A 22268-nucleotide genomic window follows, 5' to 3' on the forward strand; every position below is an offset into this window, starting at 1 on the left:
AGGGATCCCCTCTAGATAAACACTTACCATACTTACCCAGCAATCCCATTCCTGGTTATCTACCCTACAGCGATGAAAACTATGTTCACACAAAAACCTGTAGTTGCACATTCAGTAGCAGCTCTATTCCTATTAGCAAAAACGAGGAATAACCCAGGGTGTGCCTAGGTGGCTGTTAGCTGAGTGGCCAATTCTTGTTTTTGGCTAAGGTCATGATGGTGGGGTCCTCAACTTGACCCCGTGTCCAGCTCTGTACTTGGCAGGGAGTCTGCTCCAAGATTCTCTCTCACCCCTCCCTCTGTCTCTCTCCCTGCTCGTGCTCTCGCTCAAATAAATAAATAAGACCTTTAAAAATAAATAAAATTTAAAAAAATTTTTAAACTGGGAAAAACCCAAATGAGCCTTCAGCAAACGAAGGGACACAAACACTGGTATATCCATAATAAACAGTGCTGGGCAATAAAAATAAATAGTCCAATAACTTCAGTGGACATCAAAGTCATCACATTGAGTAAAAAAAACAAACAAACAAAAAAAAAAAACAAGTGCATAATGTATGACCTACATTTACAAATATTCTTATGAGAACATATCAGTGGTTGTCAGGCACTGTTCCACTACAAACTAACTGGAAAAAAAAAAGTCTAAGCTAAAACATAAATCTTACATGCACAATAAACAGAAGTATTTGCTTTTAGCCACAAGATCTACATAGACATACCTGTGTTAATAAAAACATTTAAATTTAAAAGTACAAAAAAACAAAAACAAAAACAAAAAAACCCCACTAAACATAGGGCAGAGGAGAAATCATCCAGGGAAAGAAAGCCAAGCCCAATGTTCCAAATGAGGACGACAAAGTTCTAGACTAAAAGCTTTGCAGCTAATGGCAACCCAAACATTTCCAGGATGATGACATTAACAGGGCTAAAATAAAACATCAATGTATGTCAGTACTGCCTATTTATCCTAATGACTAAATGTAAATGTGGACATTCTAGAAAAGGCAAAAATGTAGAGAAAGTAAAAAGATTAGTGGCAGCCAAGGGACAGGGAGAGAGAGGGATAAACAGGCAGAGCACAGAGGATTTTTATGGTAGTATTTTCTATGTGAGTAATAATACATTATGATACTATACTCCTAGATATAGGTCATTATAAATTTGTCCAAATCCACAAAATTCATAACACCAAGAATGAATCCTAATGGGGCCCATGGCTAGCTCAGTCAGTAGACTATCCAACTCTTGATCTTGGGGTTATCCACCTGAGTTTGAGCCCCCCATCAGGTGTAGAGATTACTCAAAAATAAAATCTTTTTTTTCCTAAAGACTTTATTTATTTATTTATTTATTTATTTATTTATTTATTTATTTATTAGAGACAGACAGAGGCAGAGACATAGGCAGAGGGAGAAGCAGACTCTCTAAAGGGGAGCCCAATGTAGGACTTAATCCCAGGATTCCGGGATCACTCTCTGAGCCAAAGGCAGACAGACGCTCAACCACTGAGCCACTCAAGGCGTCCCTCAAAAATAAAATCTTACAAAAAAAAAAAAAAGTGAATCCTAATGTAAACTATGGACTTTGGGTGACAATTATGTCTGAACAATTTTAAGAAATGTACCTCTGTGGTGTGGGATAGCAACAGAAGAGAAGTTTTGCATGTGTAGGGCAAGGGATATATAGGAACTCTAACTTCTGCTCAATTTTGCTGTGAACCTAAAACTGCTCTCAAAAAAGTTTATTAAAAAAAGAAATGTAGGGGCACATGGGGCAACTGCCTTTGGCTCAGGTTGTGATCCCAGGGTACTGGGACTGAGTCCCACATTGAGCTGCCTGTGGGGAGCCTGCTTCTCCCTCTACCTATGCCTCTGCCTCTCTCTGTGTCTCTCATGAATAAATAAAAATCTTAAAAAAAAAAAAAGAAGAAATGTAAACAGGTGCCTGGCTAGCTCCTTCAGTAGAACAGTCAACTTTTTTAAAAAAGATTTTATTTATTTCACAGAGAGAGAGAGAGAAAGCACAAGAAGGGGAGCAGGGGAGGGAGAAGCAGGCTCCCCACCGAGTCAACTCTTGATCTCTGGGTCATGAGTTCAAGCCCCACATTGGGAATAAAGTTTATTAAAAAATAAAAAATGAATAAAATAAATGTAAAAAGATCAAAACTAAAATGAAATGATATTGGTGTAAGACAAATATACATGGGATCCCTAGGTGGCTCAGCGGTTTAGCACCTGCCTTCGGCCCAGGGCATGATCCTGGAGTCGCGGGATTGAGTCCTGCATCAGGCTCCCTGTGTGGAGCCTGCTTCACCCTCTGCCTCTCAATCTCTCTCTCTCTCCCTGGGTCTCTCATGAATAAATAAAATCTTACCAAAAAAAAAAAAAAAAAAGACAAACATACAGACCAACATAATCAAATAGAGAGCTTAGAAATAAACCCTCAGATAAATGGTCAGATGATTTTGATGAAGGTGCCAAGATTCTACAATGGGTAAAAAGACAGTCTTTTTACCAAAAGGGGCTGACATACTGAATACAAACATGAAAAAGAATGCAGCTGGACCTATATACATCATAAAAATTACCTCAAAATGAATTAACTAAACAGCTATAATGTTAGAACTCACAGAAGAAAACAATAGGGAAAACTTTCATAACCTTGGAATTGGCAATGGTTTTGGTCTTTTGGATATAACACCAAAAGAACATGCAACAGGGGCGCCTGGGTGGCTAAGTCGGTTAAGTATCTGACTCTTGATTTTGGCTCAGGCCATGATCTCAGGGTCATGAGACTGTGAGCCTTGCAATGGGCTCATCATTCAGCATGCAGTTTGCCTGAGATTCCCTCTCCTTTTGCCTATCCCCTGCTATCTCTTTTTCTCTCTCAAATAAAATCTTAAAAATAAAAAAAAAGAGAGGCATAAAAGAAAATATACATAATATATATATATTAAAGGTTTTATTTTTAAACTCACGAGAAACACAGAGAAGAGAGAAGACATAGGCAGAGGGAAAAGCAGGCTCCATGCAGAAAGCCCGATGCGGAACTCAATCCCAGGACTCCAGGATCACGCTCTAAGCCAAAGTCAGACGCTTAACTGATGAGCCACCCAGGCATCTCCAAGAAAAAATATATAAATTGAACTTCAAAATTTAAACTTTTGTGCATCAAAGGACACTATCCAAAGGGTGAAAGGACAACCACAACCCACTGAATATGAGAAAATACAAGCAAATTGTACATCTGATAAGGGACTGCTATCCAGAATAAAGAAATCCTACAACTCAGCAATGAAATGAAAAAAAAAAAAAAAAAAAGCTGATTAAAAATGGGCAAAAGCCTAGGACAGACATTTTTCCAAAGAATATATACAAAAGCCAAATAAGCACATAAAAAGATGTTCAATCTCAGTCATTAGGGAAATGCAAATCAAAACCACAATGACAGACTACTTCACATCAACTAGCAAAATAAGAGAAAACAATGAGTGCTAGCCAGGTCGTGAATAAACTGGAATCTTACTGCACTGCTAGTGAAAATGCAAAATGGTACAACTACTGTAAAGAACAGTATGGTGGTTCCTTAAAAAGTTAAAAATAGAGGATCCCTGGGTGGCTCAGTGGTTTAGTGCCTGCCTTTGGCCCAGGCCAGGGCGTGACCCTGGAGTCCCGGGATCGAGTTCCATGTTGAGCTCCCTACATGGAGCCTGCTTCTCCCTCTGCCTGTGTCTCTGCCCCCCCCCCTCTCTCTCTTTCTGTCTCTCATGAATAAATAGATAAAATCTTAAAAAAAAAAAAAAAAAAAGTTAAAAATAGACTTACCATATGACCAAGCAATACTTGCAGGTATATACCCAAAGAAATTCAACATATACTTATATACCCAGTGTTCAAAATAGCATTATTCACAGCAGCGAATAGGCAGGAACAACTCAAGAGTCCATCAAGAGATGAATGAATAAAAGAAATGTGGTATATGCATGCAATGGAGTATTTTTTAATGTTAAAAAAAAAAAAAGAGTATCTTCTTACACCATACTTAAAAATAAACTCAAAATGGATTAAAGACCTACATGTGAGACTTGAAACCAGAAAAATCCTAGAAGAGAGCACAAGTATCTATCAATACATGAACGGATAAAGATGTGGTGTGATTGGAATGGAATATTGTTCAGCCACAAAAAAAGAATATCTTGCCGTTTGCAACAACATGGATGAACCCAGAAAGTAAAATGCTAAATGAAATAACTCAGAAAAAGAAATACCATATGATTTTACTCCCGTGGAATTTGAGAAACAAATCAAATGGACAAAGGAAAAAAAAAAAAAAGGAGATAAACAAACCAAGAAATAGGCTCTTAACTACAAAGAACAAACGGAGGGTTACCAGAGGAAAGGTGGGTAGAGGGATGGATGAAATAGGTAATGGGGATTAAGAGTACACTTAGGACCAGCACTGAGTGATGTACAGAATTGCTATGTCACTATATTGTACAACTAAAAGTAATATAGCAATTTATGTTAACTATGCTAGAATTAAAATACTTATTTAAAAAAATTGAAAATTCTGATACATGATAAAACACTGATAAGCCTCAAAGACAATTATGCTAAGTGAAAAAAACAGGCATATAAAGACAAATACTGTATGATTCCATTTGTGTGAAGTACCTACAACAGGGAAATTCATAAATGGAAAAAGTAGAATACAGGTTCCCTGCCTAGGTTAGGGGGTGGGGTTGGAGATGAAGTATCACTTAATAGGTAGAGTATGTGTTTGGGATGATAAAAACTTCCGGAAGTAGAGAGTGGTAGTATTACACAGCATGGTGAATATACTTAATGCCACCAAATTATACACTTTAAAACAGCTAAAATGGTAAATTTTATGTAATGTATATTTTATTCCAATAACCAAAAAAAAGGGGGAAAATATGAGGCATTTTCAAACATTAAAAGCTAACCAAAAAAAAAATAAAATAAAAAATAAAAATAAAAAAAAAAATAAAAGCTAACCAAATACATATGCTCAAAGCCCTTTTAATTACATCCACAATGGCACATGGTAAGGTAGACTTTATTTCCCAAAGATGACAGCAAAAGCATGGCCTATTCTACATTCTCTTCTATAAAGGGTCTGACCCTCCCATCAAGAACTGGAGTCTATCCATCTATTCCCTTGAATCTGGGCCACTCTTGGGACTATTCTGACCTACAGAGTATGGTGAAAATGAAAGTTCTGCCAATTCCCAGTATCATCCTTAACTGGTCTGTCAGCTTTTCATTCTTACCTTCTAGCCAAGCAGTCCACAGAGAGGTTCGCAAAGGAAAGAGCCATGACCCCTGGCCGACAGCCTGACAGAGCTCAGTCAAAAGCCAGAACCAACTTGCCAGCCATATAAGTTAAGGCAAGTTAGAAATAGATCCCCAGTCTCAATTAAGCCATCCCAGTAGATAAGAGCATGAAACAGCAACTAGACAGTACGTGCTGAGCTCCATCCAAAGTACAGATTTATAAATAAATGACAGTTGCCACTAAATTTTGGGGTAGTTTATTACAAAGTCACAGACCGCCAGAACACTTAGTTAATGAGGGTGATTCAAATCGTCTCTATTTCATATGTTTAGTGTTCTATTATAAGTCCCACATACACGTAACAATGGGGATGTTACACCAAAATGAAACGTTACTTTCAATTAAAGATCTAATGCCAATCATGAAAACATCTAAGTAGCATGACACAATGGAAACAATTTAACATAAAACAGAAAATTTTAAGTTCATTTTCTCCCCAACTGATTAATGGCTGTATGATTTAATCAAACTAATGTACCTTTGTCTATTTTCTTTATCTCTAAGATGGAACAATAATGCTTACCCTTCCCAAAGAGTTGTTGTGAGTAAAAACTAAGAAAGATGATACAAAATCTGGTTCTCCATTACAGCACACAGTAAATATTATCAGAACACAATAGTGCTTGGCCAAATTAAGTACTCAACAGGTATTTCACTAAACGTTACCTCCATGAAGAGACATGCAAGGATAAGATGCTCTCATTAAATCTTTCAGAAGACCATCAGCATGTTCTTGCTTATCCACAAATATAATAACAGATCCTGATTCTTGATAATGGCCAAGAAGCTCAAGCAACTTCAAGAATTTCTTTTCTTCTTCAATCACAATCTGAAAATATCAAATTGCACCATGTTAAGGGAGTAAAAATGCAAATACATCTCTAAAACAAAAATATTCATTTTATTTGTGGCAAATGGCTGAGAATACCTTGCTATATCCTTAGGGATGGGTAGGAAAATACTGATTTTAGCTGATAGACCAGTTAGACCAAAAAAAATTTCTAACTTTGAGAGAAGGGGCTTGCAAATGTGGGCAAACGATCATCTAGTTCTCTCTTGCCTCTTGACCATATATCCTATTAACTAAAGAGTAAGATTGGTATATAACATTTCCATCCACTAGCCCCACCTCTTCTGGTGGGAGGAACTAAAAAGAGTATTTTAAACACACAGTTCCAAGTAACAGCATATTCAAGTTTATCGGATAAAATATTAATGGCAGTAACTGTATCCTATTTAACATTAGAAATTATGTGCCTTCATCACAATGATCCCCAAAGGATTATATATTGTCTAAACAACACACAGGGAATTGAGGATTTCCTAAAGACTGTACCTACCACTTGTTGCTCTACATCTGAGCAAACCACACTCCTGCCTCCAACCTGCACTTCAATGGGTTTACTCAGGATTCTGCGAGCCAAAGCCTCCATAGCTCTGGGAAAAGTAGCTGAAAACATAACTGTCTGTCGATCAGGACGGACATTATCCACAATGCGCATGACCTGAGAACATATTTGCAAATAAATATGGTGAGTATAGTCTCCAAAAACCATACAATGTCAAAACCAAGTAAAAGGAAAATTTGAGAACATCCATTCAGTGACTTTGAAACTTGTTACCTTTCATTGTTCCACTCAGTCTCCCCCTCCTAAGAATGGCATCTAGAGTTACCCACAAATTTAGGGCAAAGATGGAAGAGCCACCTGTCACTACTCTCTTTCACTCATCTCACCCCTAATTCACAAATTCAATATTCAAATCTTAAAATTTTATCTGGAATACAACTATTTTCTCTTTGTATCACTGTTCCTTCACTTATTCAACATATTTTTGTTGAGCAACTATTATGTGTCAAGCATCACTCTAAGTGCTTGGAATATTCAATAAAAAGAAATAAAAATTTGTCTTCGGGGAGTTTCTATTCTAAGGAAGAGAGACAGATATATATTATGTGTCAGAGGTTGATAGGAGCAACAGAAACAGAGAACAATTAAAGCGAACACATTGTTAAGGGAGTAGGATATAGGTACCTCTATAGATCCCTGGAGAAATTCTAGGAGTCTTATTATGACTGGAATAAACAAGAAAAATAGAAATAACGAATAATCATTAATAATGATGATTTCCTTTCTTTTTTTTTAAGATTTTATTTATTCATAAGAACACAGAGAGGGAGAGAGAGAGAGAGGCAGAGACACAGGCAGAGGGAGAAGCAGGCTCCACACAGGAAGCCCGATGTGGGATTCGATCCCAGGTCTCCAGAATCAGGCTCTGGGCTGAAGGCAGTGCTAAACCGCCAAGCCACCCGGGCTGCCCCAATAATGATTTCAAGGTAGATGATAGTGGTGAGTGGCTGGAAAATGGGAAAGGTGAAGGTCTTCCCAGGAATATACAGAATTCTAAGACCAGATCTTCACTCCAATCAACGATGTGAAATCTATGAAACAGTCCTACCAAATGCACTTGGAAATCTGGGTTCTTGGCCTAAACATCAACCATCTCTGAGCTGGCTAATTCCAACTATCTCCCGGCTTTTACTCCTACCCAAGCTATTCTCTATCCAGCAACCAAAATGATGGCTTTGTGTCAGTACTCTCAGTTAAAGACTATTGGCTGACCATGTACATTTATTTCAATTCCCCTGAGAAACGCTGTAAAAAGTAACAGTACGGGGATTGTTTTTAAAAATTGCACAAACCAACGAAGACAGTAAGAAAATAAGATAGGAGATGATAACAACATTCTGACTAAATGGTACCCAGACCCAAGAAAACATAATTCTAAAATAAGAATTAACTAGATTTTTAAGAAGCACACTATCCTGTTTCTCTTCCACAAGAGGGTTACTCTTCACTGCTTGGTCTTTACATAACTTTGCAAACCCTCTGTAATGTTTTCTTTTTTTCTTTTTTTTTTTTTAATTATTTTTTATTATTTATTTATGTAGTCATACAGAGAGAGAGAGAGAGAGGCAGAGACATAGGCAGAGGGAGAAGCAGGCTCCATGCACCGGGAGCCTGACGTGGGATTCGATCCCGGGTCTCCAGGATCGCGCCCTGGGCCAAAGGCAGGCGCCAAACCGCTGCGCCACCCAGGGATCCCTGTTTTCCAGTAAATCTTCATAATTTTCTACAAAAGATCTTAGATATATTTTGTCAGGTTTATTTTTTCATGCTTCTGTAAATTATTTTTAAAGTACATTTTCTAACTGCTGAAAAAAGAAATGTAAATGACTTTTGTTTACTGTATTGGTACCCAGAAACTTTACAGTATTCTTATCTGTAGATTGTTTTAAATCTTCTACAAAAATAGTCCCAGCATCTATAAATCACACTTGCTACTTCCTTTCTAAACATTATACTCTTTCTGTTCTAGTAAAATGTTGAATGGGTGTTAACTACTTTACTTTTTTTTTTTTTTTAAAGATTTTATTTATTTGACAGAGAGAGCAAGAGAACAAGAGAGCAAGAGCTGGCGGAGTGGTAGACAGAGGGAAAGGGAGAAGCGGGCTCCCTGCTGAGCATGGAGGCTGATGCTGGACTCAGTCCCAGGACCCTGGAATCGTCACCTGAACGAAAAGCAGATGCTTAATCAACTGAGCCACCCAAGTACTCCCTTACTTTCTTTTTTCATGTTAACAGTTAAAACTTCTACCGCTAAGTATAACATTCACTACAGAGTTTTTTGTAGATACATTTTATTAGGGAAGGAGGTTCCTCACTAGTCTATGTTGAGTTTTTAAATCATAAAATGTTATCAACACCTTTTCCACATTTTAGATAATGTATGGCTTTTTCCTCTCTTCTGAGAGGATGGATTATATTACTTAATTTTTCTTTGTTTAAAGAAAAGATGTACTTATGTATCTTAGGCATAGAGAGTGCATACAACTGAGGGAAGGGTCAGAAGGAGAGAATCTTCAAGCAGACTCTCAATGAAACACTCAATCTCAGGGCCCACGAGATCATGACCTGAGCCAAAACCAAGAGTCAGACGCTTAAATGACGGAGCCACCCAGGCGTCCCTTACTTGATTTTTCTAATCTTAAACTAGCCTTACATCTAAAGAACACCAACTTCAGGGATCCCTGGGTGGCGCAGCAGTTTGGCGCCTGCCTTTGGCCCAGGGCGCAATCCTGGAGACCCGGGATCGAATCCCACGTCGGGCTCCCGGTGCATGGAGCCTGCTTCTCCCTCTGCCTGTGTCTCTGCCTCTCTCTCTCTCTCTCTCTGTGTGACTATCATTAAAAAAAAAAAAAAAAAAAAAAGAACACCAACTTCAGTATGGTTTATTGTTTAAGCATTACTCTATTGGGCGATATAATTTTTAGGCTTCTGTATCATTGTACATGAAACTACCTTAACTTTTTTATTTTGATACCAATATTATACTAGCCTATAAAATCAAATAGCCACTATGGAAAAGTCTGACAGTTCCTTACAAAGTCAAACATAAATTGCCACACAACCCAGAAATCCTAGCCCTTATGCGGAACCTGGGTGGCTTAGTCAGTTAAGCATCTGCCTTCACTTCAGGTCATGATCCCAGGGTGCTGGGATTGAGCCTCACATCATGTTCTCTGCTCATCAGGGAGTCTGATTTTCTCTCTCTCTCTCTCTTTCTCTCTCCCCCTGTGCCTCCCTACCCCTTCACATTCTTTCCACCTCTCAAATAAAGTCTTTTTTTTTTTTTTTTTTTTTACGATTTTACTTATTTATTCATGAGGGACACAGAGAAACAGGCAGAGACACAGGCAGAGGGAGAAGCAGGCTCCATGCAGGGAGCCTGATGTGGGGCTCAATCCCGGAACTCTAGGATCACACCTTGGGCCAAAGGCAGGCGCTAGACTGCTGAGCCACCCAGGGATCCCCTCAAATAAAGTCTTTAAAAAAAATTTTAAAAAAGGAACTTATAAAAAAAATGAAAGAAATCCTACCCCTTGGTATCTATGCAATAGAAATAAAGGCATATACGTCTTATGCAAATGTTCACAGCAGCACCACTCGTAAAAGCCAAAAGGCAGAAATAATCCAATATGTTTCATGAATAAATATATGATATGTTTCTATATGACAGAATACTAACCACTCAGCACAAAAGGAATGAAAGACATGCTATAACATGGACAAACCTCAAATACAGTATGCTGAGTAAAATAAGCTAGATGTATACTACATGAATTTTATATGAAACGTCCAGAAAAGGCAGGTAGCCCGGGTGGCTCAGTGGTTTAGCGCCGCCTTCAGCCCAGGGCCTGATCCTGGAGTCCTGGGATCAGGTCCCACGTCAGGCTCCCTGCATGGAGCCTGCTTCTGCCTCTGCCTGTGTCTCTGCATCTTTCATGAATAAATAAATAATAAAATCTTAAAAAAAAAAAAAGAAAGAAGAAAGAAAGAAAAAGAAAGAAAGAAAGAAAGAAAGAAAAGAAAAGAAAAGAAAAGAAAAGAAAAGAAAAGAAAAGAAAAGAAAAGAAAAGAAAAGAAAAGAAAAGAAAAGAAAAGAAAAGAAAAGCCCAGAAAAGGCAAATCTATGAAGCCAGAAATCAGATCAGCAGCTGCCTCAGGCTGGGGTACAACCGGAAATGAGTACAAATAGGTATAAGGTATCTTTCTGGTGATGGCAATGTTCTAAAACCGGATTGTGGTGACAGCTGAACAGATGTGTATGTATACCAAAAACCACTGCATTATACATTTAAGATAGGAGAATTTTATGGTACAGAATGAGGACTGAGAGCCCCTTTAAAAATAAAAAATTACAATGAGGAGCACCTGGGTGGCTCAGTCAGTCTAGTCTGCCTTCTGCTTAGATCATGTTCCCAGGGTCTTGGGATTGAGCCCGGTATCCACATCTGGCTCCCTGCTCAGCAAGTACTCTGCTTTTTCCTCTCTTTCCGCCCCTCCCCCCTTATTTGTGCTTTCTCACAAGGCTCTCTCTCTTTCTCAAATAAATAAAATCTTAAAAAAAGAAAGTGTTTTTTAAAAGATTACAATGATCTTATAAATTGTTGAATATTTTTTAATTGTTGAATATTAACCCTTCTTCATACTTTGAGATAAAATATAATTAGGAACAAAATTATTCATTCCTAGAATATTTGGTAGAACTTGCTAATAAGAAACAGGAACTGTTCTCCTTCCTCCTGTGTCTCTGCCTCTCTCTTTCTCTCTATCATAAATAAATAAATAAATCTTAAAAAAAAAAAAAAAAGAAACAGAACTGGTGGTTTCCTTGGGGGAAAATTAAAAATTGAGTTCTAGAATGAATGTAAGACTATTGCACTGTTCTTATTTTTGAGTCTGTTTAATTTAAAGCTGTCAAATGTACTGGCATACAAAGAAAGATAAAAGCAAGATGGGAGGGGTGCTTGGGTGGCTCAGGTGGTTAAGCGTCCAATTATTGATTTCAGCTCAAGTCATGAGCTCAAGATTGTAAGGTGGAGCCCTGCATCAGGGCTCTGCACTCAGCAGGGAGTCTGCTTAAGATTCTCTTCTTCCACCTCTGCCTCTCTCCTCATTCATAGGCATGCTTTCTAATACACAAAATCTTAAAAAAAAAAAAAAAAAAAAGCAAAAAGCAACAAAATCATGAAGACAGTAAAAGATAAATCAAGCTCAAGGAAGCAGAGCCCCACGTTAGCAGTGAAGAAAAGTTGAGAACAAAGCTGTTTTCCCTACATGGAGATGAAAGGTGGGGTCTCAAAATAAGGAGAATTGATACAAAACCTGCTTAAGAAGCAATCAAATCACCCAGCCTCTATGTAACTGCTACTCAGCCAGGCAATGGGCCCTTCTCTCATCCTAGCCAAAAAACCTAAAGGTTTAGCTTCTGGAGAGAATAAAACAAAAAAGCATGACTGGATGAGGCAAGGATAAGATCCCAAGAAGAAAAGCATTTAGTAAATACATAATGTTTGATGCTGAGGCTCCCGTCTCTCCCTCAAGTCCTCTTTCTCAACCCATAACGAGAGACAGGCCTTCACATTTCTAGCCGGAGACTAGCCAATATTTCTCCAGGGACAGTCTGCTCAGCCCAAGAAGACAGGAAGAAGATAGTCCCCAACCAAAAGAAAGACTCAGCCAGATCACAACAGTGAAACTTAGGTAGTCAGTATGTTCTGCTCTGGCAGAGAGAGCTTTGAATTTTAAGCTGCCTTTTCTCCACCTCTTAAAGGTAAGTAGGTAACTACAGATTCCCAGACATCTACAGAATGCCTCTGATCTGAATACAGAAACCAAAGCAAATAGAAAATCAATTTGGAGGACACAAATCCTATGTCGGTAGAAGGCAATCTTTAGAAATGAGCCATTTAGGGGATCCCTGGGTGGCGCAGCGGTTTGGAGCCTGCCTTTGGCCCAGGGCGCGATCCTGGAGACCGGGGATCGAATCCCACATCGGGCTCCCGGTGCATGGAGCCTGCTTCTCCCTCTGCCTGTGTCTCTGCCTCTCTCTCTCTCTCTCTCTCTCTCTCTCTCTCTCTCTGTGACTATCATAAATAAATAAAGATTAAAAAAAAAATGTTTAAAAAAAAATAAAAATAAAAAATGAAATCTTGCCATATGCAACAACATGGATAAACCGGGACACCTGGGTAGCTCAGTGCTTTAGCTTGTGCTTTTGGCCCAGGGTGTGATCCTGGAGTCCCGGGATTCAGGTCCGCATCGGGCTCCCTGCATGGAGCCTGCTTCTCTCTGCCTGTGTCTCTGCCTCTCTCTCTGTTGTCTCTCACGAATAGATAAATAAAATCTTAAAAAAAAAAAAAACACCATGGATGAACCTACAGGGTATAATAATGCTAAGTGAAAGAAGTCAGCCAGAGAAAGACAAATAACCTAGGATTTCATTTACATGTGGAATTTAAGAAACAAAACAAACGAACAAAGAAAAAAAGTAAAAAAAAAAAAAAAAAAAAAAAAAAAAAGCAGACTTAAATACAGAAAACAAACTGGTGGTTACTAGAGGGTACATGGGTGTGGGGATGGGTGAAATACATGAAGAGGATTAAGAATACACTTACCATGATGAGTACTGAGTGATGTATAGAATTGCTGAATATTGTACTGAACAGTGAGTACTGAAACTAATATAACCCTGTATGCTAATTATACTTGAATAAAAATAAATTTAAAAAACAAAAATGAATCACTTAAGCGCTTGCTTCAGTTAATACACATACTAAAAAGAAATTGGAATGATACAGAATGACACAGAAATTCATGAAGCGTTCCATTTAAAAAAATTAATTAATAAAAGATTTACTCTTGTATTACAGAACTTTGGGGATCCTAACCAAGTGAGAAACAAAGGGGAGCCTCAGAATGATGGATTCCAGGATGGCAGATGTATGTCAAGCATAAAGAACAATAAACCAGGGATCCCTGGGTGGCGCAGCAGTTTGGCGCCTGCCTTTGGTCCAGGGCGCGATCCTGGAGACCTGGGATCGAATCCCACGTCAGGCTCCCGGTGCATGGAGCCTGCTTCTCCCTCTGCCTATGTCTCTGCCTATCTCTCTCTCTGTATGACTATCATTAAAAAAAAAAAGAACAATAAACCATGAATGACTGGAGCAAGTCAAGAGGTTCTGAAGAAATTCCTTGGGCAGTCCCGGTGGCTTAGCGGGTTAGCGCCGCCTTCAGCCCATGGCCTGATCCTGGAGACCCGGAATCGAGTCCCACGTCAGGCTCCCTGCATGGAGCCTGCTTCTCCCTCAGCCTGTGTCTCTGCCTCTCTCTCTCTGTGTGTCTGTCATGAATAAATTAATAAAATCTTAAAAAAAAAAAAAAAAAAAGAAAGAAATTCCTTAAGGAAGATGAAATAAACAGAAAACTTGGTGTGTTTCAACTACTTGATAGATTTATATAACAGAGTTTGGCATTTAATTAATTTTAAGTATATAAGAAATCTAGGCAACAAACATAAAAAGATGATTATCTCTAGAGAAAACAAAGTTATAGAGGAAATTAAAAATAATTTGTTTACTACACTGCCCAGCTCTGAATAACATTTAGATTGTCATAAGTTATATACTGATCCAATTAAGACAGCAACAAAAATCTACTGGAAAAATAAGGGAAGAAATGATGCAAGAATGTGACAGGAAGAAGGAAAACAGAAATTATGTTCCCCTATGGGTAATCAGTAAGTGATACCAAAAACAGAAAAATAAAAAGGAGAAACAGAAGCACACCATTTAGAGAAGTAGAATACCAAAAAAATCAGCTAAGAGATTAAAGAGAAGGGAGCAGAGGGACACCATTTAACCTATGTGCACATGTAATTGTGAAAACTAAAAATGTAAAAAAATTACATGACAGATTCCTCTGCTCAAAACCCTCCAATATAGAAAAGCTTGAATAGCTTAGTCAGTTGAGCATTCAACTCTTGATCTCAGCTCAGGTCTTGATCTCAGGGTGGTGTGTTCAAATCAAAAAAAAAAAAAAAAACCTTCCAATATAGCAACTCATCACATCAAATTAAAATCCAAATTCCAAAAAAAAATAAAAATAAAAAATAAATAAAATAAAATAAAATAAAATCCAAATTCCTAGCCCAGCCATATAGGGTCTTACATGTTCACCACACCATCAGCACATCTCTCTGTACTTATTTTCTACTCTCTTCCTACCAAAATCCCGCTCCTTTACTCTACTGCAGGGACACTGGCCAAGCAAGCTCCCAAGTCAGGGCATTTGTACTGGTTCTTTGCCTATAACACTTTTCTCCCAAATACCTACCTGGCTCAACCTCTCACTTTACTGAGGTCTTAGTTCTTATGTCATCTTATCAGCAATGCCTTTCTTTAATTTCCTACATAAAATGACATTCCTTTCAGAATGACTAAAGTATATTACTGAAGAAAATAGGAATCATTAACCATGCCTGGTCTGATAATATGAACTTGGCAGTAGCATCATTGCAAATTCACATAATAGTATTGAATGTGTCCATCTTTTAAGACATTACAAAGCATCGTGACTTTCAGGTATCTTATCTAAACAAGTCAAAGGACTGCTCATTTAGTCTCAGCCTCTCATTTTTTAAAAAAAGATTTTATTTATTTGAGAGACAGAAAGAGCACAAGCACAAGTGGGGGAAGGAGCAGGGAGAGAAGCAGACTCGAAAGCATGATGTAGTGCTCATTCCCAGAACCCTGAGATCATGACTCGAGCTAAAGGCAGATGCCCAGCCTGACTTAGCCACCTAGGTGTCCCTCAGCTTCTCATTTTATAGATGTAGAAACAAGGACCAGACAGACAATTCATATTAAAGCCCCATTGTGGCCTTGAAAATCTCTTCAAAGAGTAATACACATCCTGCCTTCCTAGAATATTCACAAATAACCTTTAATTTTCACTATATGCAGAAAGACACTATCAAAGGATTAAAGTTTTCTGGAGAAGCAAACCTAACTCTCCTCTTGTCATAGTGCAGAGAAACCTTCCTGAATGGAAGCTACAAATCCTGTGCTTCCTATAACAATGTACTGTACATGGGAGCTTAGATTTACCTTTTGAGTATCTATTACTGCTTAGGGTCATGAAGATGTCTGTAGAATGACTCTAATGATTATGCACTTTTTCAGTGATGACTGGTATACATTTTGATTGCCTTGGCTATCAGATTGGGAGCTACTGATTAAAAGCTGTTCCTGAAACTTTTCAATATGTTCCTTCTCTCATACTACAGATACTTCAAGTCAGCTGTGATTTGCCAAGTCCATAAACTTCCCCTTTCACACTTATAAGCTAAAATTAAATTCATTAGTCCAATAAGTCACTATGTTTACCAAGTAGCAGTTTTCTCACTTTTTGCTAATTCAATTCGATTGTTGGCATATGCTCCTTTTAGAGATGTTCTAAAAGCTTAACACATTATGTCTTCTATTTCTCCTGACGATCTGCAATGCTTTTCTTTACCATCAAGAAAATAATTTGCTACCAAGTGAATGATTTATTTACTCATCAATGTAAATATCCCAATCCCAGTTTTTATTTTTATTTTTTTTTAAGGTTTTATGTATTTATTCATGAGAGACACAGAGAGAGAGAGAGGCAGAGACATAGGCAAGAGGGAAAAGCAGGTTCCCTGCAGAAAACCTCATGCAGGACTCTATTCCACGACTTCGGGATCACGAATTTAGCCGAACACAGACGCTCAACCACTGAGCCACCCAGGTGCCCCTCAATCCCAGTTTTAAAATCACGAATAGGGTCCCTGAGATGTTGATATGTAGTTTGGTAAAAATTACCCTGGACTATAGTATGAAATAGGAATAAAACTTGGTGTGTGTTGGGGGGAGAGTAGTCAACTGTCATTATGTCCCTGAATGTTTCCTCTAATGTTAAGTATTACATTAGACTCAACAATAAGCTTTCAAAACTCTGTCTTTTTTTAGTGCCTCAATTTCCTTAAGGAGCAGCCATTTTATTCATCAGTAACTGCTTATGCACCGAATCCTTCACTGGTGGCCTGAAGAAAGAGGACTCAGACACTGAAGTGTCTTATCATCTATCTAGTGACTTATTTTTTATGTTAATTTGAAGAAAGCTTCAAACTTACAATAATCTCTGAGACAGTGAGCTCCTCAAAATGACTTACGCAAACATGGTGCTTTGCAGTGTACAACTGACAAGCACATTTACAGTCTCACTTTACTATGTGATTGGTATTTTTAAGAAAGTGAAAACTCGGTGGGACACTTGGGTGGCTTGGTTGATTGGGCCTCTGACTCTTGGTTTCAGGTCAGGTCATGATGTTAGGGTCGTGGGATAGAGCCCTGAGTCAGGCTCTGTGCTCAGCAGGGAGTTTGCTTGGGATTCTTTCCCTCTGCCCTTCCTGCCCTGTTCCTGCATACACGAGCTCTCTCTCTCAAATAAATAAATTTAAAAAAAGAAAAAAGAAAGTAAAAACCTAGAGTAAATATCGTCAGGATCTTTAGCTCCCTTCACTTTGTATTAGGCATAGGCATGAATAAATTTAGGCCAACTAAAACATTCTTGTCTTTCTCAATAAAAATAGAACATGTCAATAATAACATTTTATAACTAAAAGGAATATTATTTACATACTTTCACCAAATCATGTATATCTAGCTCCCATTATGGCTAACTTGAGCTAACAATTAACTTCTGTATCTAATCAATTTCTTCTCTTACTCTTTATTTCTACTAAATTAAACGAACAAACCCAGAAACTGTGGGCAATTTCTCATGGAAAACCACTTTTTAAGAATGCCTGGGTGGCTCAATGGTTGAGAGTCTGCCTTTGGCTCAGGTTGTGATCCCAGGGCCCTAGGATCAAGCCTCACATCAGACTCCCCACAGGGAGCCTTCCTCTCCTTCTGTCTATGTCTCTCTCTGTCATGTGTCTCTCATGAATACAAATATAAAATCTTAAAAAAAAAAAAAACACTTTTTAATATCCTATCAGATGCTAAGTTTTAATAGATTTCAATTTCAGATACAAGAACAAATAGATTCCCAATCTACTCTTCTACTGTCTTTGGTTCCAAAAGAAGGCTTTTTGTTTGTTTGGTTTTTTTTACCCGAAAGGAGTTCTTCACATTCTGTTGCTGCCCTTTGGAAGATGTCCACTAGATAGTACAAGTTTTTCTTTAGTAAGTTAAAAAAAATAATAAGGTTTAAAATAGATGTAAACTTGTGTACCACTTGTGGTGTTCCTGAGAAATCCTATCATCTTATCCTTTTATCCTTTATGCTAAAAACTCTTGTTTTGGTGCTTGAAAGTGTTAAATTTAAAACAATACACAAAAAATAAAATAAAATAAAATAATAATTTTTTTTTTTTTTTTTTTTTTATGATAGTAAGAGAGGGGCGGGGGCAGAGACACAGGCAGAGGGAGAAGCAGGCTCCATGCACCGGGAGCCCCCACATGGGACTCGATCCCGGGTCTCCAGGATCGCGCCCTGGGCCAAAGGCAGGCGCCAAACCGCTGCGCCACCCAGGGATCCCAAAATAAAAAAATAATAAAAAAATAAAACAACACATAAAGATTTCTTCAAGTCTTTTGACCTGCCAGCCTACATACATCAATACAGAAAAGTAGAGTCCTGTACCTTCTGCTATATCATTGCACAACATGTACACTTACTGAACAGTGACCTCAGAAAGATATACATTCAGCGAATGTATTTAATTTAGTTCCCAAATTTCATTATTTTCTTCAGTACAAAATCATGTCTGAAGACATACTGCCTGCCCACTCTTCTTTAGATAGAGACCATTATGCACATGTGCATTCATTAGAACCAGCTTTGATTCAAACGGGAGTGCCTTTACTTGCTTGCTTTACACTCAAATAGTGGAAATGAACCCAAACCCAGCATTTTTTAAATCTACACTACAAGCTCACAAAATAATCATTAACTTACTCTAAAATTTCTTCTCATGGTTTTTAGTGATCAACAAATAAACTACTACTCAGCATTTCTCCCTCGAGTACTTAAAGAAATGTAAGCACTAATGGCAAAGGATGATTCACTCTGCGTATCAATGGGAAATGTTGTTTTGACCTCCCTCTGGCAAAACTTAATTGATCGACCATAAAGGCCCGATCACTACTACACCTACTTTTTTTTTTTTTACACCTACTGCAAATATTACCATAAAGTCTAAGATTTCCTGGGATTGGGAAAGACACTAAAGGGATCTGATCCCATCTACCATCAAATTCATCAAGTCCCTCTACTTTCTTTCCACAAATGGATCACCCTGCCTCTCTATCTGAATTCATGGATGAAAAGCATACTCAGCATCTGCCCTCCTTCTACAATGTACCCTGCTTCACGTCCAAATGTTTATCCAGCCCTTATTCACATTATACTCAGACCCAGCTTCATACAATTTCCCAAACGGGTCCTAGGTCCACTCCTCAATGATTCTTTCATGTGACAGACTTTTACCAAAGGGTTAAAGGATGCTATTAAGTCCTATACTCCAAGCTTAATTATTCCTCATTTCCTTAACTATTTCTCACGTGGTTCAGGGGTCATTACACTCTTCTTTACTCTTATGTGCTCTCCAGATCTCTCATTTAGATTATTCCTAAATCTAAACACTATACAGTCACTATGTGACAGGCAATGCATTTCTGGAGACCAAACAAACTGAAAAGACTAAAGATCACTTTAATTGTGTCCCTTTCTAATATCCCATATTTCAATTAATGCAGTTTGTGATTTAAAGTAAATTTTGAGGGGCATCCATAGCACACTGATAAATCACATTCCTTATCTCATTAATAAAAATACCACCTCTTAACGAGTCCCTCTAAGTTTATATCTTGAAATTTTGTATCTGAGCAAAGAATGCATGAGGAATATGAAAACCTAAAGAGACAAATGCTCTTGGGTCCTTGTTTTTACATCTGGAGAATGTAAACAGCATGTACTATACTGAAAATTAAAAGAATGAATTGAAGGAATTTATTTAAAAGCATTAATAAAAACTATAAAATATGAAAGCTTAAGCTTCTACTATTGGCACTCCAATTTTAATTTTACCATGGATACCTTTAAAAGACTAATAAGCAAAGCCTGCACAAATACTTTCTGAACCAGTTTTAAGATGAATTCAAAACATAAAAATCTATTTCAATTCAATATGTTCTCAAACACCATATGAACATTTCATTCTCATGGCAGTTACAAGGTTTATTTTACAGTTCAAAACACTAAGACGTTTAATGATTACCTGTGGTTCAAAACCCATGTCAAACATTCTGTCTGCTTCATCTAAAACAACATATGTCACTCTTCGAAGATTCGTGACACGACCTAAAATGAGGAAAAAAATAAAGACAAAAGGAAAACTAAAAATCAGTCACAATTCATTTTATGACTACCAACAACTTTAAAAAACTGTAAAGGGAACTAAAATGCCTGACTTAACCAGAGGGGTAAGTTAGGTATGTTTAAACAGAGAAACGAAACTTTGGTCTACAAGATCTTAATCTAATGGCAAGTACTTTCTGACAATGGGTATATGAGGCCCTTTATTTTGTCAAACTCGTCTCTTGCATACCATCATAGGGCCTGAAGGACCTGTAAAATTCAGAAAACAGCCCTCTCCAAAACACATCATAAAACTAAGACTGAGATGAAGCATCGAGCCACATCAGCCATTATCTGACAGCATCACCTAGGAAAAAACATATTAGAGATTACAGCGTATGTGTGGAAAGCAAGTTCCAGTGCTAACTATTTTAGATGCAGAAAACCTCCTTTTTATATTAATTTATAAACTACTTCCATACAGTTAGAAGCTTCTAAAGGGCATGTCAAGATATTAATGAGAAGCTATTCAACATCATTAGGTAACTAAAGTACTACACAAAAACTTTAAATACCAAATGTATTGCATACATACATTTTTCTATATAAAGATAACAAATTCAATTTTATTAAATGCTTCCACTGGTTTAAAAATATGCAAAGTGTTTCTTAGCCAGTGAAAACTACTAAATACATACACAGAAAAGCCTTTCTAAAGGATTAACACAAGCATTTCTATCAAATGATGAATCAATCACCTGGCAAAAACACGTATAAAATAGTTATTCAATATAAACCAAAAGACAGATAAAGGAAAAAGGTAAAATTAATCAAGATGAATTTCAGGAGACTTAATCAATGCAGCATTGAGAAAAAAACGAGGGATTATTTTATCAGCATTCAACCCAAAACTTTTTGTAGACTGTACAGGCACACTGATTTTATCAAACAACTTCAATGTCACTTCGCCAACTTCACGGAGAATTAGAAGTAAATGTATACAGAAATTCAAGCAGAATGCTATGAAAAACATGCATTACTCACAGTTTTTAATACTCTATTATGTACATACTGAATACTGCAATGGAAACCTTTGAAAGCATTTTCTTCAAAAAAAATAAGAAATGAAGCGAAAATAAATGCTAATACTTAAGTATTCCACACTAACATCTGCAGCCCCCATTAGTTCTGCAAGGTTGGGAACAGCATTAAATGACCTACCTTGGATGGCTTACGTCTCGGAAGCCCAGTTCTATAAATCTTGAAGGGCCTTTCTCCACAGAAGTTAAATAATGTCAACAGTTTAGTAACAGTTTTGATAGGGAATAATTTAACAAAGCACAACATACGAGCTAAAAAACATGCAATATTTATAAAAGATAAAATTTCTTGAAGCTGCAATACCTTAATTTATCCAGTATTATAAGAAAATACTAGCTCCTATGGGGGAAAAAGTCTAAAGTTCAGAATTGAAAAAAAAAAAAAAATGTCCAAACCCCTCCCCTGTTAAAAGCAAAGCTAGGCCAAAATTTGATTGAGAATCCATGTTAAAGAGCTAAAAGATCAGATGGAGTTAGTTCCCAAAAGAAGTTGTAAATTAAATTCCAATATGAACGCTCACAACAAATGTGTTGCAATACAAATTTTAAGATATTACAGCTTTAAGAAGAAATATAAAACCACTTTAGTGATTTCTTGTATCTGCTTTGATTTAACAAAAAATGTACAAAATTCAAAAAGGAGAAATGAGAACAAAAAAAACACTCGTGACTTACCACTGTTAGCTGCTAACATGTCAATCATTCGACCAGGTGTGCAAACAATAATTTCAGCACCTCTTTTCAGCTCAGCAATCTAATGAAAAAGATTAAATATTACAGTCTATTTATCACTAATTCTTATTTAAACAGATCTGAAAATACTGCCCAGGATCCTTGTATAGCTCCATAAGGTAAAGACAGTGAGGACTGATTAAAAGACCCCAAAGCTTCCTGCTCAGTTCTTTGGAATGCTGGAGCACTACTGAAGGAAGAGGAAGCGGCAACATGAGCACACAGGGCTGTACCTTTCAACTCCATGTAAACCAGATAATTTTACCAATTTTAATTTGACA

General features: G+C 37.5%; 1 protein-coding gene across 4 annotated transcripts in view; it reads right to left on the reverse strand.

The window, feature by feature from the left end:
• DDX46 (DEAD-box helicase 46) overlaps positions 1-22268 on the reverse strand; it is a 73488-nt gene that overhangs the window by 23477 nt on the left and 27743 nt on the right. For all 4 annotated transcript variants that reach the window (XM_041763103.1, XM_041763102.1, XM_041763100.1 and 1 more), the window contains 4 exons: positions 21931-22009; positions 20076-20158; positions 6701-6865; positions 6027-6189 (listed from right to left, as the gene is read on the reverse strand). In XM_041763103.1, the coding sequence (XP_041619037.1) occupies positions 6027-6189; positions 6701-6865; positions 20076-20158; positions 21931-22009 (490 nt within the window). The remainder of the gene's footprint in view (positions 1-6026; positions 6190-6700; positions 6866-20075; positions 20159-21930; positions 22010-22268) is intronic.

The sequence above is a fragment of the Vulpes lagopus genome, chromosome 7 (genome assembly GCF_018345385.1).
Source record: "Vulpes lagopus strain Blue_001 chromosome 7, ASM1834538v1, whole genome shotgun sequence".
In the NCBI taxonomy this organism is placed as follows: domain Eukaryota; kingdom Metazoa; phylum Chordata; class Mammalia; order Carnivora; family Canidae; genus Vulpes; species Vulpes lagopus.